The 11,802-nt window shown below is 51.0% G+C and overlaps 1 protein-coding gene across 1 annotated transcript in view; it reads right to left on the bottom strand.

Moving 5' to 3' along the window:
- Positions 1–11,802, bottom strand: part of DNAH2 (dynein axonemal heavy chain 2) — a 117,396-nt gene that overhangs the window by 90,018 nt on the left and 15,576 nt on the right. Inside the window, exons 5-12 of the mRNA XM_054455790.2 lie at positions 10,732–10,960; positions 9,756–9,866; positions 9,341–9,579; positions 6,791–6,982; positions 4,082–4,287; positions 3,478–3,607; positions 3,029–3,211; positions 882–1,096 (exon numbers count right to left, since the gene is read on the bottom strand). Of these exons, the coding sequence (XP_054311765.2) occupies positions 882–1,096; positions 3,029–3,211; positions 3,478–3,607; positions 4,082–4,287; positions 6,791–6,982; positions 9,341–9,579; positions 9,756–9,866; positions 10,732–10,960 (1,505 nt within the window). The remainder of the gene's footprint in view (positions 1–881; positions 1,097–3,028; positions 3,212–3,477; positions 3,608–4,081; positions 4,288–6,790; positions 6,983–9,340; positions 9,580–9,755; positions 9,867–10,731; positions 10,961–11,802) is intronic.

Genomic DNA, 11,802 nt, shown 5'->3' with positions numbered 1-11,802 from the left:
GTGGAGTGGTTTTTGATTTTTGTTTTTGAGGCAGGGTCACTCTGTCGCCCAGGCTGGAGTGCAGTGATGTGATCTCAGCTCACTGCAGCCTCTGCTCCCGGGCTCAGGCGATCCTCCCACCTCACCCTCCCAAGTAGCTGAGACTACAGGCTTGTGCCACAACGCCCAGCTAATCTTTGTATTTTTTGCAGAGACTGGGTTTTGCCATGTTGCCCAGGCTGTTCTCGAACTCCTGGGCTCAAGCAATGCGCCCGCCTCAGCCTCCCAAAGTGCTGGGATTACAGGTATGAGCCACCGTGCCTGGCCAATCATTGTTTTGTTTTGTTTTGTTTTGTTTTAAGATAAGTTGTAAAATTAAAATGTTGATAGCAGGGTGGGAGGTGGGGAGAGACAAAAATAAAAGAAGAAAAAAAAAGAAGTAAAATGTCGATAGCAAACATATTGTAGTATAAGAAAAAGAGAGAATAATGAAAAGAGGAGTTAAAAGATGGGAGTTGGCCGGGCACGGTGGCTCACGCCTGTAATCCCAGCACTTTGGGAGGCCGAGGCAGGTGGATCACGAGGTCAGGAGATCGAGACCATCCTGGCTAACACAGTGAAACCCCCTCTCTACTAAAAATACAAAAAATTAGTCGGACGTGGTTGCAGGCGCCTGTAGTCCCAGCTACTCGGGAGGCTGAGGCAGGAGAATGGCGTGAACCCGGGAGGCGGAGCTTGCAGTGAGCCAAGAGCCAAGATCATGCCACTGCACTCCAGCCTGGGCAACAGAGTGAGACACCATCTCAAAAAAAAAAAAAAAAAAAAAAAAAAGATGGGAGTTAAATTCTTGGGAGAGCTGCAGAAGGGGAGTGTAGGGAAAAGGGGCCAGGTGGCTCCTGTACTTGTCAAAGTTGACATCCAGCATGCCCGCCTTCTCCTGGCTGATTCGCAGCAATGGGGTATCCAACCGCCGAATGCAATCCTTGTCCAGCATTGACGTCCACTCTTGGAAGGTTTTTCGAACCAGCTCATCGATGGCCTGGACCATCTGCTGATAGGTGTGCACACTCTCCTCTCCAGTCCCAATATGGGGCAGGAAATGAGCACCAGCAAGGCACTGAGGGGAAGAAGAACAGGCGGGTGGAGCCAGCCTGCCACCTTCCTCCAGGGGCCACCATCTCCCTGAGACCTACACACGCGTGCATGCGCACGTACCCCGACAATATGCATAAGGCTTGCTATGGAGATGGATTGAGTTTTGGTAACTTGGAAGGTAGAGTCAAAAAGGAAGGTGACAGGAAGAGACCAAAGCCCAATGAGAAAAGGAGTCAAAATGAGGAAAGAGAAGCACAGAGAATTTGTTTAGGGAAAAAAGCTGGGAGAAAAAGGTCAGTCACAGAAGGAGCAGGATATGAGGCACAAGGTTGCAAACCAGTGTCAGCCCTTCCTCGCCCAGGCGTAGCCCACCAGGCCCAAACCAGCCTCCAGCTATCTGCAGGCTGCCTAACTCTCTACCAGCACAAGCTGCATGATGGCAGGTCACTACCTCAACAGCTTTCAACCTGTATTCCCAAAGGGTGCGTGTGTGTGTGTGTGTGTTCATTTGTTTGTTTTGTTTGTTTGTTTGTGACAGAGTCTCGCTCCACCACCCAGGCTGGAGTACAGTGGCGCGATCTCAGCTCACTGCAACTTCTGCCTCCAGGGTTCAAGCAATTGTCCTGCCTCAGCCTCCCGAGTAGCTGGGATTACAGGTGCCCATCACCACACCTGGCTAACTTTTTGTATTTTTAGTAGAGACAGGGTCTCACCATGTTGGCCAAACTGGTCGTGAACTCCTGACCTCAAATGATCCACCCACCTCGGCCTCCCAAAATGCTGGGATTACAGGCATGAGCCACCGCACCTGGCCCCAAAAAGTTTTAAAACAATGTTTTTCTGTTGTTTCTTTGTGCTGTCTTTCCAGAGAGACCAGGCTCTGTAAGGGTGTCACCTGTCCAGGTCTCTGGATCATGAGGCTGTATCTTCTACTGACCCAACACCCCAGATACTGGCCCGATTCCTCCTCTGCAGCCTGATATGAAATGCCTAAAATGAGGCCGGGCACGGTGGCTCACGCCTGTAATCCCAGCACTTTGGGAGGCCGAGGTGGGTGGGTCACCTGAGGTCGGGAGTTCGAGACCAGCCTGACCAACATGGAGAAACCTCTCCTCTACTAAAAATACAAAATTAGCCGGGCGTGGTGGTGCATGCCTGTAATCCCAGCTCCTGAGAGGCTGAGGTGGGAGAATCGCTTGGACCTGGGAAGCGAAGGTTGCGGTGAGCCGAGATCACACCACTGCACTCCAGCCTGGGCAACAAGAGCAAAACTCCGTCTCAGAAAAAAAGAAAAAGAAGTCGGGCACGGTGGCTCACGCCTGTAATCCCAGCACTTTGGGAGGCCCAGGTGGGCGGATCACGAGGTCAGGAGACTCAGACCATCCTGGCTAACCCGGTGAAACCCCATCTCTACTAAAAATACAACAAAATTAGCCGGGCGTGGTGGCGGGCACTTGTAGTCCCAGCTACTCGGGAGGCTGAGGCAGGAGAATGGCGTGAACCTGGGAGGCAGAGCTTGCAGTGAGCTGAGATCGAGCCACTGCACTCCAGCCTGGACGACAGTGTGAGACTCCGTCTCAAAAAAACAAAAAAAAAAAAGAAGAAAGAAAGAGAGAGAAAGGAAGGAAGGAAGGAAGGAAGGAAGGAAAGAAGGAAGGAAGGAAGGAAGGAAGGAAGGAAGGAAGGAAGGAAGGAAGGGAAGAAAGAAAAGAAATTCCTAAAATGGCCCATGTTCTACCAGCCTCACACACCACCTCTGCAGATCTTAACCCACGACTGACCTCACTGAACTGAACCTGCCACTCCCCTCACCGACATAGGTGCCGGTCATGAAGATTCTTTGGGGAACCTCTCAGGAGCCGTCCCCCATCCCTCCCGGAAGGCGGCACGCGGCACGGCCTGCAAACCCGGCCGTCTCACTGACGACAGAATTTGGAGAAGGCCAGGCACTTACGGTCATGACTCTGTCGATGCGACGCCGGAGGATGTGCACCCAGCGCGCCTGTCCGGAATACTGGGCCACGTAGGGCTCCAGGTCTGGCCATTTCTTGTTCCGTTCACGGTTCACCAGGGCCAGCTCGCTATTGAACAGCATGTAGAGATCCACCGCCTTCTTGTCATAAGTCCGCTTGATAGCCTAGGGAAGAGGAGGAAGAGGCTGGCGACGTGCCCGGGAAGGCGGGTTCCCTCCGGTCACTCATCCCAGAGGAAAGCTGCACCCCGCTGCAGGAGTCACACTCCCGGGGACGCCGAAGCCAGGGAACAGAAGAAAGACAAGAGGCGCCCGAATGCTGGACGTGGAGAAGGGCACGCGTGGAGGCAGGAGGGTCTCCGGAAGGCTCGGAAGGGACTCCAGGAAAGCACGCGGGACAGGAAGCCGAGGAAGCCGCGGGGCAGGTGCACCTCGCGGGAGGCAAGCCTGTGGAAGGTGTCCAGCAGGAGCACGCCGTGCTGCACGTCCCGCACCAACTCGAAGGCTGAGGTGATCAGGTTCTGGGTCATCACCTCCAGGTCCTTGATTCCGGCACGGAACCTGCACCGGTGGAGAGGCATGTGGCAGCTGAGTGCCCTCGCCTGCCCCCAAGTCCAACCCCTGAGGAAGAATCCCATGCATTGCTGAGGACGAAGGGCTTCCTGTGTGCCGGGCCCTCTTAAGTACCTTACCTACATGAATCCATTTAATCCTCAAAACAATGCTGTGAGATAGGCTCTATCCCTAACCCTATTGCGTAGAGGAGGAAGTGGAGACAGCTGGTGGAGTAATTTGCCCAATGTCATATATCTGGTATGTGGCAGAACCAAGATCCAAGTCCGGAAAGGCTCACTCTGGAACCCTCAACCCAAGCTGCCACCCGCCTCCCCTGCACTCTTTCTCCCCCACCCCACCGCCCTGATCCCGATCTGTCCTTCCACCATTTCCTTTGCACACTCTCGCCACTCCTCCCACTGTTGGCTGCCTGACCTGCCTTCCCCGCCCACGCCTGGCATCAGCCTGTGGTTCCCTCACTTATTGAAGTCTTCGTGCCAAGAGGTGTTCTTGACATCCAGGATGCCCCCGCGAACAGCTCGCAGCATGTACAGATTTTTATGAAAGATGTCCTCAATCTCCAGCAAGTTCCGTGTTATCTGTGGCCCCTGGGCACCAAAGAAGCAAGGAAGGGGACCCTGCTTGCCATCTTCCCAGCGGGCGAAGTGATACTGACAGTCACATACCTAAAAAAGAAGCCAGCGTGAGGGTTCCTGCTTTCCTTCCAAACTCCAAAGTCCTAAGCTATTTGGTTTAGCTTCAAATGTCTAAAAACATCACTGTGAGTGATAGCAAGTGAAAATATATATATATATATATATCTAAAAACCAGGGAGGGCCAACCAGCTGCAGGGGGCTGCTGGGATGAACTTTGGCGGCAGAATGAAATATGAAATAGTAGGGCAGCGATAAGGAGCAAATGCCAGAAAAAGCGGTGTGGTAGTAGGACACACAATTGTGCAGGAAAAGCCAATGTGGTAAGTGCAATTTTATTTTATTTTGTTTTATTTTTTTGAGACAGTCTCTCTCTGTTGCCCAGGCTGGAGTGCAGTGGCGTGATCTCAGCTCACTGCAACCTCCACTTCCCGGGTTCAAGAGATTCTCCTGCCTCAGCCTCCCAAGCAGCTAGGATTACAGGCGTGCACCACCACGCCCGGCTAATTTTTGTATTTTTAGTAGAGACAGGGTTTCACCATGTTGGCCAGGCTGGTCTCGAACTCCTGACAGCAGGTGATCTGGCCGCCTCAGCCTCCCAAAGTGCTGAGATTACAGGTGTGAGCCACCGTGCCCAGCCATAAGTTCAATATTTAGCCTCTGCCCCGTTTGCCCTGGTTCCTGGGGTGGGAGGTGGGGAGGGATTCTGGAGGGTCTGCTGTTAGCTTTTGGTTCTTCAGTCTTCCCACCTCAATAAGGTCCTTGCAGCGCTGCACAAAGGCATCAACCTGAGCAAAGATGCTGGTCTGGTCTAGGACCCAGCCTCGACTGGAGAACCTGTGTCAGGAGAAAGGCTGACTGAATTGGAAGGCAAGAGCATCAGTCTGGCTATGCAAACCTAGACCAGGAGCCCTGCATTCAGGGAAAGCCCTAGAAAATCAGACCCCGAGAAACAACTCTCCTGAATCCCAAAGGACAAGACTCAAGGTGAGAAGAATCAGACAGGAGACAGAGCATCAAAGTTCTAGGAGCAGATTCATAGATAAAAGAATTTTAGACGATGGGGTCAAGATAGGAGGAAAAGACCAGGTAGGGTTCCTGGGATCAGGGAGGAGAGATTATTAAAATAAGAAGCCAGGCAGGGCGCGGTGGCTCACACCTGTAATCCCAGCACTTTGAGAGGCCAAGGCGGGTGGATCACAAGGTCAGGAGATCGAGACCATCCTGGCTAACATGGTGAAACCCTGTCTCTATTAAAAATACAAAAAATTAGCCTGGCATTGTGGCAGGTGCCTGTAGTCCCAGCTACTGGGGAGGCTGAGGCAGGAGAATGGCGTGAACCCAAGAGGCTGAGCTTGCTGTGAGCTGAGATCGCACCACTGCACTCCAGCCTGGGCGACAGAGCAAGACTCTGTCTCAAAAAAAAATTAAAATTAAAATTAAAAAAAAAAAAGGAGAAGCCAGGGCAATGAGCTACAGTATCTGTATCCAGACAGAAAACTTGGCCAGATGTAGAAACTCCTGGGTCTAGGAAAATACAACCAAGAGGCTAAACAAAGTGTACAGGAAAGAAGTCAGAATCTACTCTCTTACGGGGGTGACAAGGGAGTTGAGATATGAGATGTTAGGGGAGGCATATCGTACTGGGTGTGCATCTGCACAGCCTGTAGGTAGTGATCTTTCCAAGCGTGACAACAGAGAATGCAGCCTTGCAGGTCCTCCTTGCTGGAAGAGACGTATCCCTCAAAGATCCGGTCCAGGGAGATGGCGTGGCAGCATAAGCGGATGATCTCATTGCTCATCTGCGGAAGGAGTCCCCACAGCCTCTGTCTCCGCCTCCTTGACACCCAGCTCCTTCTCTGCATCCCCCTGCCCATGCTTCATGTCTCAGCCCCCTACTCCTTGATTTGACTCCTGAAACTCATCCCACCCCTGGTTCTCCACCCCTGGTTCTCCACCCCTGGTTCTCCACCCCTGGCCAGGCTGACACCTCTGGGTTCCATGCCCACTCCTTGTCCTAAGTGGCCCCTTACTCTGCCTCAGCCCAGCTCTGCAGCTGCCCTGCCCAGCAAGGTCTCAGCTCAGTGTCCCTTCTCCCACTCTTTGGCTCTTTCCCCCCCAGTGAATGCACCAGGCCCTGCTCCTCAAAAGCCGGCGCTCCTTCCTAGATCCCCCTCTCCCCCACTGCAATCTCCATCTTGAGGAATGGGAAGAAGAGCTTTTCCTTCCACACAGCTCAGCTTGGGGGTCTGTTCTTCCTGCTGCTTCCCCGTGTTCCACCAACTCCTCTTCTGAAGCCCCTCCTCCTGCCTAAGCCGCCTCCACCTAGAAACAGAAAGTCCAGCCCAGGCTCCAACGCTGAGCAACCCTAAAGCAGATCATGCCGGTAGAAGCCTTCTGAGCTCAGTCTCTGAGCAGAAGGGCAATCTTCACTACCTTTTCAACCACAGATCCTCTGCCGAATGCATTCCCCCCGCTTCAGAAAACCCGGCCACCCTCATAAACCCCTCCATCCCGCCCTCGGCATATGCACACCTTTCGGAAGAGCGAGGTCAGTCTCTCCCGAGTGTTGTAATGGGGAGAGTTGACCCAGATGATGCGGATGAGACTGATCAGCTTAGGCAGCTTGCTAGAGATGTCCCTGGGCTTCATGAAAGCCAACTCCTGGTAAGGTTCCTTCAGGATTGACAAAAAGGTCAGGTTTGACTGTGCTTGACGAGAGCCATCCTGGCAGTAAAGAGAGACGAGAAGTAGATTTATGCACTGGAAAGCACTGATTCAACACAAGTGCTTTTTTTTTTTTTTTTTTTAGATGGAGTTTTACTCTTGTCACCCAGGCTGGAGTGCAATAGCGCGATCTCAGCTCACTGCAACCTCCGCCTCCCAGGTTCAAGCAATTCTCCTGCCTCAGCCTCCTGAGTAGCTGGGATTGCAGGTGCCCACCACCACGCCCAGCTAATCTTTGTATTTTTAGTAGAGATGGGGTTTCACCATGTTGGCCAGGCTGGTCTCGAACTCCTGACTTCGGGTAATCCACCTGCCTCAGCCTCCCAAAGTGCTGGGATTACAGGCGTGAGCCACCACACCCAGCCCATAAGTGCTTTTTAACCACCTTCAACCCCATTCTGACTTGCCTCTAAGAGGCATCCCTCCCATCAGCCCTACACAGTAGCGATCATTTCAGGTCTCTGTGAGCCTTCGGACCAGAGTTAGCACATGTCAACTTTTCTGTCTTTTCTCATGTGTGTGCCCTAGCTCCCCCACCAGACTGAGAATTCCCTCGAGTCTAGATTTTTCTAGATTTTGTGTCTGTTTTCTCCAGGTGAATTCAGGACTCTGCACTAAGTGGACACTCTGTTGCTGTTGATCAACTGGCCGCACATCACTCTCATTCGTCCCCATAGTTGTCACCCAGTTCCCTTTCACTGCCCTGTTCTCAGCCAGGGCTTTAGGCTCCTCCAGTTAGTTCTGGCTCAATTCCCTTAATACCCAGCTGAAAACTTCACCTAGGAAGACAGGTCCTCTATCTGTATTCTACAGGCCACTCTTACCTCCTGTGTGACCCAGCACTAACATAATCAGCTTGTCACATCGTATCAAAATTTTTTTTAATGTTTATTGGCCAGGTGTGGTGGCTCACACCTATAATCTCAACACTTTAGGAGGCCAAGGATCACCAGGAGTTTGAGACCAGCCTGGACAACATAGTGAGATCCTGTCTCTACAAAAAATTTAAAAATTAGGCCAGGCAAGGTGGCTGACACCTGTAATCCCAGCACTTTGTGAGGCCGAGGTGGGTGGATCACTTGAGGTTAGGAGTTCGAGACCAGCCTGGCCAACATGATGAAACCCCATCTTTACTAAAAATACAAAAATTAGCCAGGCATGGTGGTGGGCACCTGTAATCTCAGCTACTCGGGAGGCTGAGGCAGGAGAATCACTTGAACCCAGGAGGCAGAGGTTGCAATGAGCCGAGATCGCACCACTGCACTCCAGCCTGATCAACAGAGCAAGACTCTGTCTCAAAATAATAATAATAGAAAAAATTAACAATTGAGCTGGGTGAGGTAGCTCACGCCTGTAATCCCAACACTTTAGGAGGCTGAAGTGGGTGGATCACTTGAGCTCAGGAGTTTGAGACCAGCCTGGGCAACATAGCAAAATCCTGTCTCTACAAAAAATACAACAGTTAGCCGGACATGCTGGTGCACACCTGTAGTCCCAGCTACTCAGGAGGCTGATGTGGGAGGATCCCTTGAGCCCAGGAGGTAGAGGTTGCAGGGAGCCGAGATCGCGCCACTGCACTCCAGCCTCCAGCACCCTGTCTCAAAAGGAAAAAAAAGAAATGAAAAGAAAAGAAAAAGAGCCAGGTGCGGTAGCTCACGCCTATAATCCCAGCACTTTGGGAGGCCGAGATGGGTGGATCACTGAGGTCAGGCATTTGAGACCAGCCTGAGTAACATGGTGAAGCCCCGTCTCTACTAAAAACACAAAAATTAGCCAGGCTTGGTGGCGGGGACCTGTAATCTCAGCTACTCGGGAGGCTGAGGCAGGAGAATCACTTGAACCTGGGAGGCAGAGGTTGCAGTGAGCTGAGATCGCACCACTGCACTCCAGCCTGGGCAACAGAGCCAGACTCTGTCTCAAAAATAATAATAAAAAAGAAAAGAAAATGAAAAAAAGTGTGTATCCCTTTTCCTTGGATTTTCCTTGGAAGACAGATTCAAACAAAGAGAAAAGGTATTTATCTTGTAATTCCTGGACTGAACCACATGAGCTCATCTTTGGCTCCCACGCTGTCTAGTAATCCTGTTTTGGGTGATCTTATTTTCCCAGCTAGGTGGCAGGGGTTGTGCTCACAGAAGGTACTTGATGTATATTTATTGGTTAACGCGATGTCTCTCTCCTTAGGGACCCTCTATTCTACTATTTTATACTCTCCTGCAAGTACAAGGCCGAACCCTGGGTGGGTCAGTCTGTGCTATCGAAGATTGCCTTGGCTCCCTCTCCTTACTTAGCTCCCTGTATCATCCCAACCATTGCCCACTTCTTGCTGAGCCTGAATCCTTTGATTCGCTCACAAACCTGGATCTGCTGTGCCAGTTTCATAAAGGGTGCCAAGTAGGACGACTTGGCAAGGTGCAGGATGGATTCAACGTGCTTCACTCCCTTCTTCACCAGCTGCTTACTGATGCCAGACAGGTCCATGCATCGGTTGCGCCAGAACTCAATCTCCTCCAGAGGACCTAAATTTTCTCCTGTCTCCACAGTCTCCTGGGCACTGAGCATCTCCTTTATCTGCCGGGTCCAGTGGATCATGGAGGCTGCAGGGGAGAGTACAAAATCTCCTTCATTTCTTCACACTGCTTCCCAACGGCATCCTTCCCTCCCTGCAACCCCGACAGAGACCTCCTAACCCAACTCCATTGTCAGCATCCGAGCCTCCCCTTTCCCTCTCCCCTGTGATCGCCGGGTGATGCTGGCAGTGCCAGCCACTTACTCTCTAGCCGTTGCACCAGCTCTTTGTCCTTTACCACCATCTCAGGCTTCATGTTCATGGCCTCTGCAGGGATGTAGAGGACCGTGTGTCCCTCCAGTTTGTACCGAGTGTCTAAGGAAAGGAAAGTTTGTGGAAGTGGACAGAGGGGATGAGTTCTTGCTGGCCCCGTAGGAATCATGGTTGATGATCGTTAGGGGACCAGGAAGCATATGCATTTCAGGAGAGCAGGTGGAAGAAATGATGACTCATGCTTTTTTGATATCAAGAAATGACCAAAGGCAAGAGGGAAACCTCATGGACTTATAACAAGAAATTGCCATAAAATAACGTCAAAGATCTGTATCGCGCCTTCAACACTCTCTACCACGAGACATGCAAGTCCCCCCAGTGTCCCCACAGCACCTATATTTCCCTTTCCCCACATGTGCTTTTAGAAATTTCCAAGTCTAAGTTGAAGCAGGTCTGGCCAACCAGTTCTACAACAGAAAATTGTGTCTGGATTAGAAAGCGGATCTTGGCAGGGCGTGGTGGCTCACACCTGTAATCCCAGCACTTTGGGAGGCCAAGGCAGGTGGATCATGAGGTCAGGAGGTCGAGACCAGCCTGGCCAACATGGTGAAACTCCATCTCTACTAAAGATACAAAAAATTAGCCAAGCGTGGTGGCATGTGCCTGTAATCCCAGCTACTCGAGAGGCTGAGGCAGGAGAATCGCTTGAACCCAGGGGGCAGAGGTTGCAGTGAGCCAAGATCGCGCCATTGCACTCCAGCCTGGGCAACAGGGCGAGACTCCATCTCAAAAAAAAAAAAAAAAAAAAAAGAAGAAGAAGGCGGATCTTGTACCTTAATCTACCAATTCGATAAGCATGCTGAATACTTCTTCCACGCAGGTGCTCGGACGAAGGACCCACCACTTCACTAGTTGTACAGTTGGCGGACACTAAGGAGAAACTAATCACTCTGGTCTTCCCACTTACCTGTCAGGCAGGCCAAGAACTTGTGCAGATGAGAAGCAAAATGATTTCTAATGCTCTCAGGCCAGCCTGTGTTTGCAAAGATCTGAGGGGCAAAGACTCCACTGAGCAGCCGAAGCAGGGCCGGGATATAGGGGCCCCGCACCGTCCCAAACTGCACGGTTGCCTCAAAGTTCTCCCAGGTGATGGGGACCGGTGCTTGGCGAATGAAGTAGACAAGCTGGTTCTGGGTCTGCATGGAAGACAGCAGATCAGAGTTCAGTCTCCAGGCCCAGCCATGACACCCAGTCACGAAAGCCCGGCTGAGTTCTTTCTCACGTCCCTCAGGGTATCCTGATCCTTCTCTAAACGGAAGTAACATAAAGTGCTTCCTGTTCTTTTCATGGATATAAGATTCCATATCCAGAGATGAGGGGAGGAAATGCAGAGAGTATGCCTTGAGAGTAGGGACTGTACATTTTGTCCAACTAGGCTCCAGAACCTAGTACACTGCCTGGCATAGAGTAGATGCTCAATAATGTTTGTTGGATGGATGAATGGATCGATAGAAAGAAAGGATGGAATGGAGGAAGCACTTCAGCCAATGGAAAAAGCAGAAAGGAGAAGGACTGGAAGGAAGAGACAATTGTCTAGGGTTTTCCATTTTGGTTGCATATATTTCTCCCAAAATTTTACATATATGCTTCAATTTTGCTTATGGTGAGTTTTTGGGGTTTACATACAAAAGCATATATCTTTCGTGTAATTAAATATAAAACTCCTTAAAGTTCTGACTGCTACATATTTAGAAAGGCCATTTCCACCCTAATATCAGACTCACCTGTTTCATTTGGTTTTTTTAGTGCTTTTTTGACTAGTCTTGGCAATTTTTTTTTTTTTTTTTTGAGATGGAGTCTTGCTTTGTCACTCAGGCTGGAGTGCAATGGTGCAATCTCAGCTCATTGCAATCTCCGTCCCCCGGGTTCAAGCGATTCTCCTGCCTCAGCCTCCCGAGTATCTGGGATTACAGGCCCGCACCACCACACCTGGCTAATTTTTATATTTTTAGTAGAGACAGGGTTTCACCAGGTTGGC

Source organism: Pongo pygmaeus, chromosome 19 (assembly GCF_028885625.2).
Source record: "Pongo pygmaeus isolate AG05252 chromosome 19, NHGRI_mPonPyg2-v2.0_pri, whole genome shotgun sequence".
NCBI classification, from domain to species: domain Eukaryota; kingdom Metazoa; phylum Chordata; class Mammalia; order Primates; family Hominidae; genus Pongo; species Pongo pygmaeus.
The sequence above is the reverse complement of the archived record's forward strand: the minus strand, read 5'-3'. Positions and strand labels throughout refer to the sequence as shown.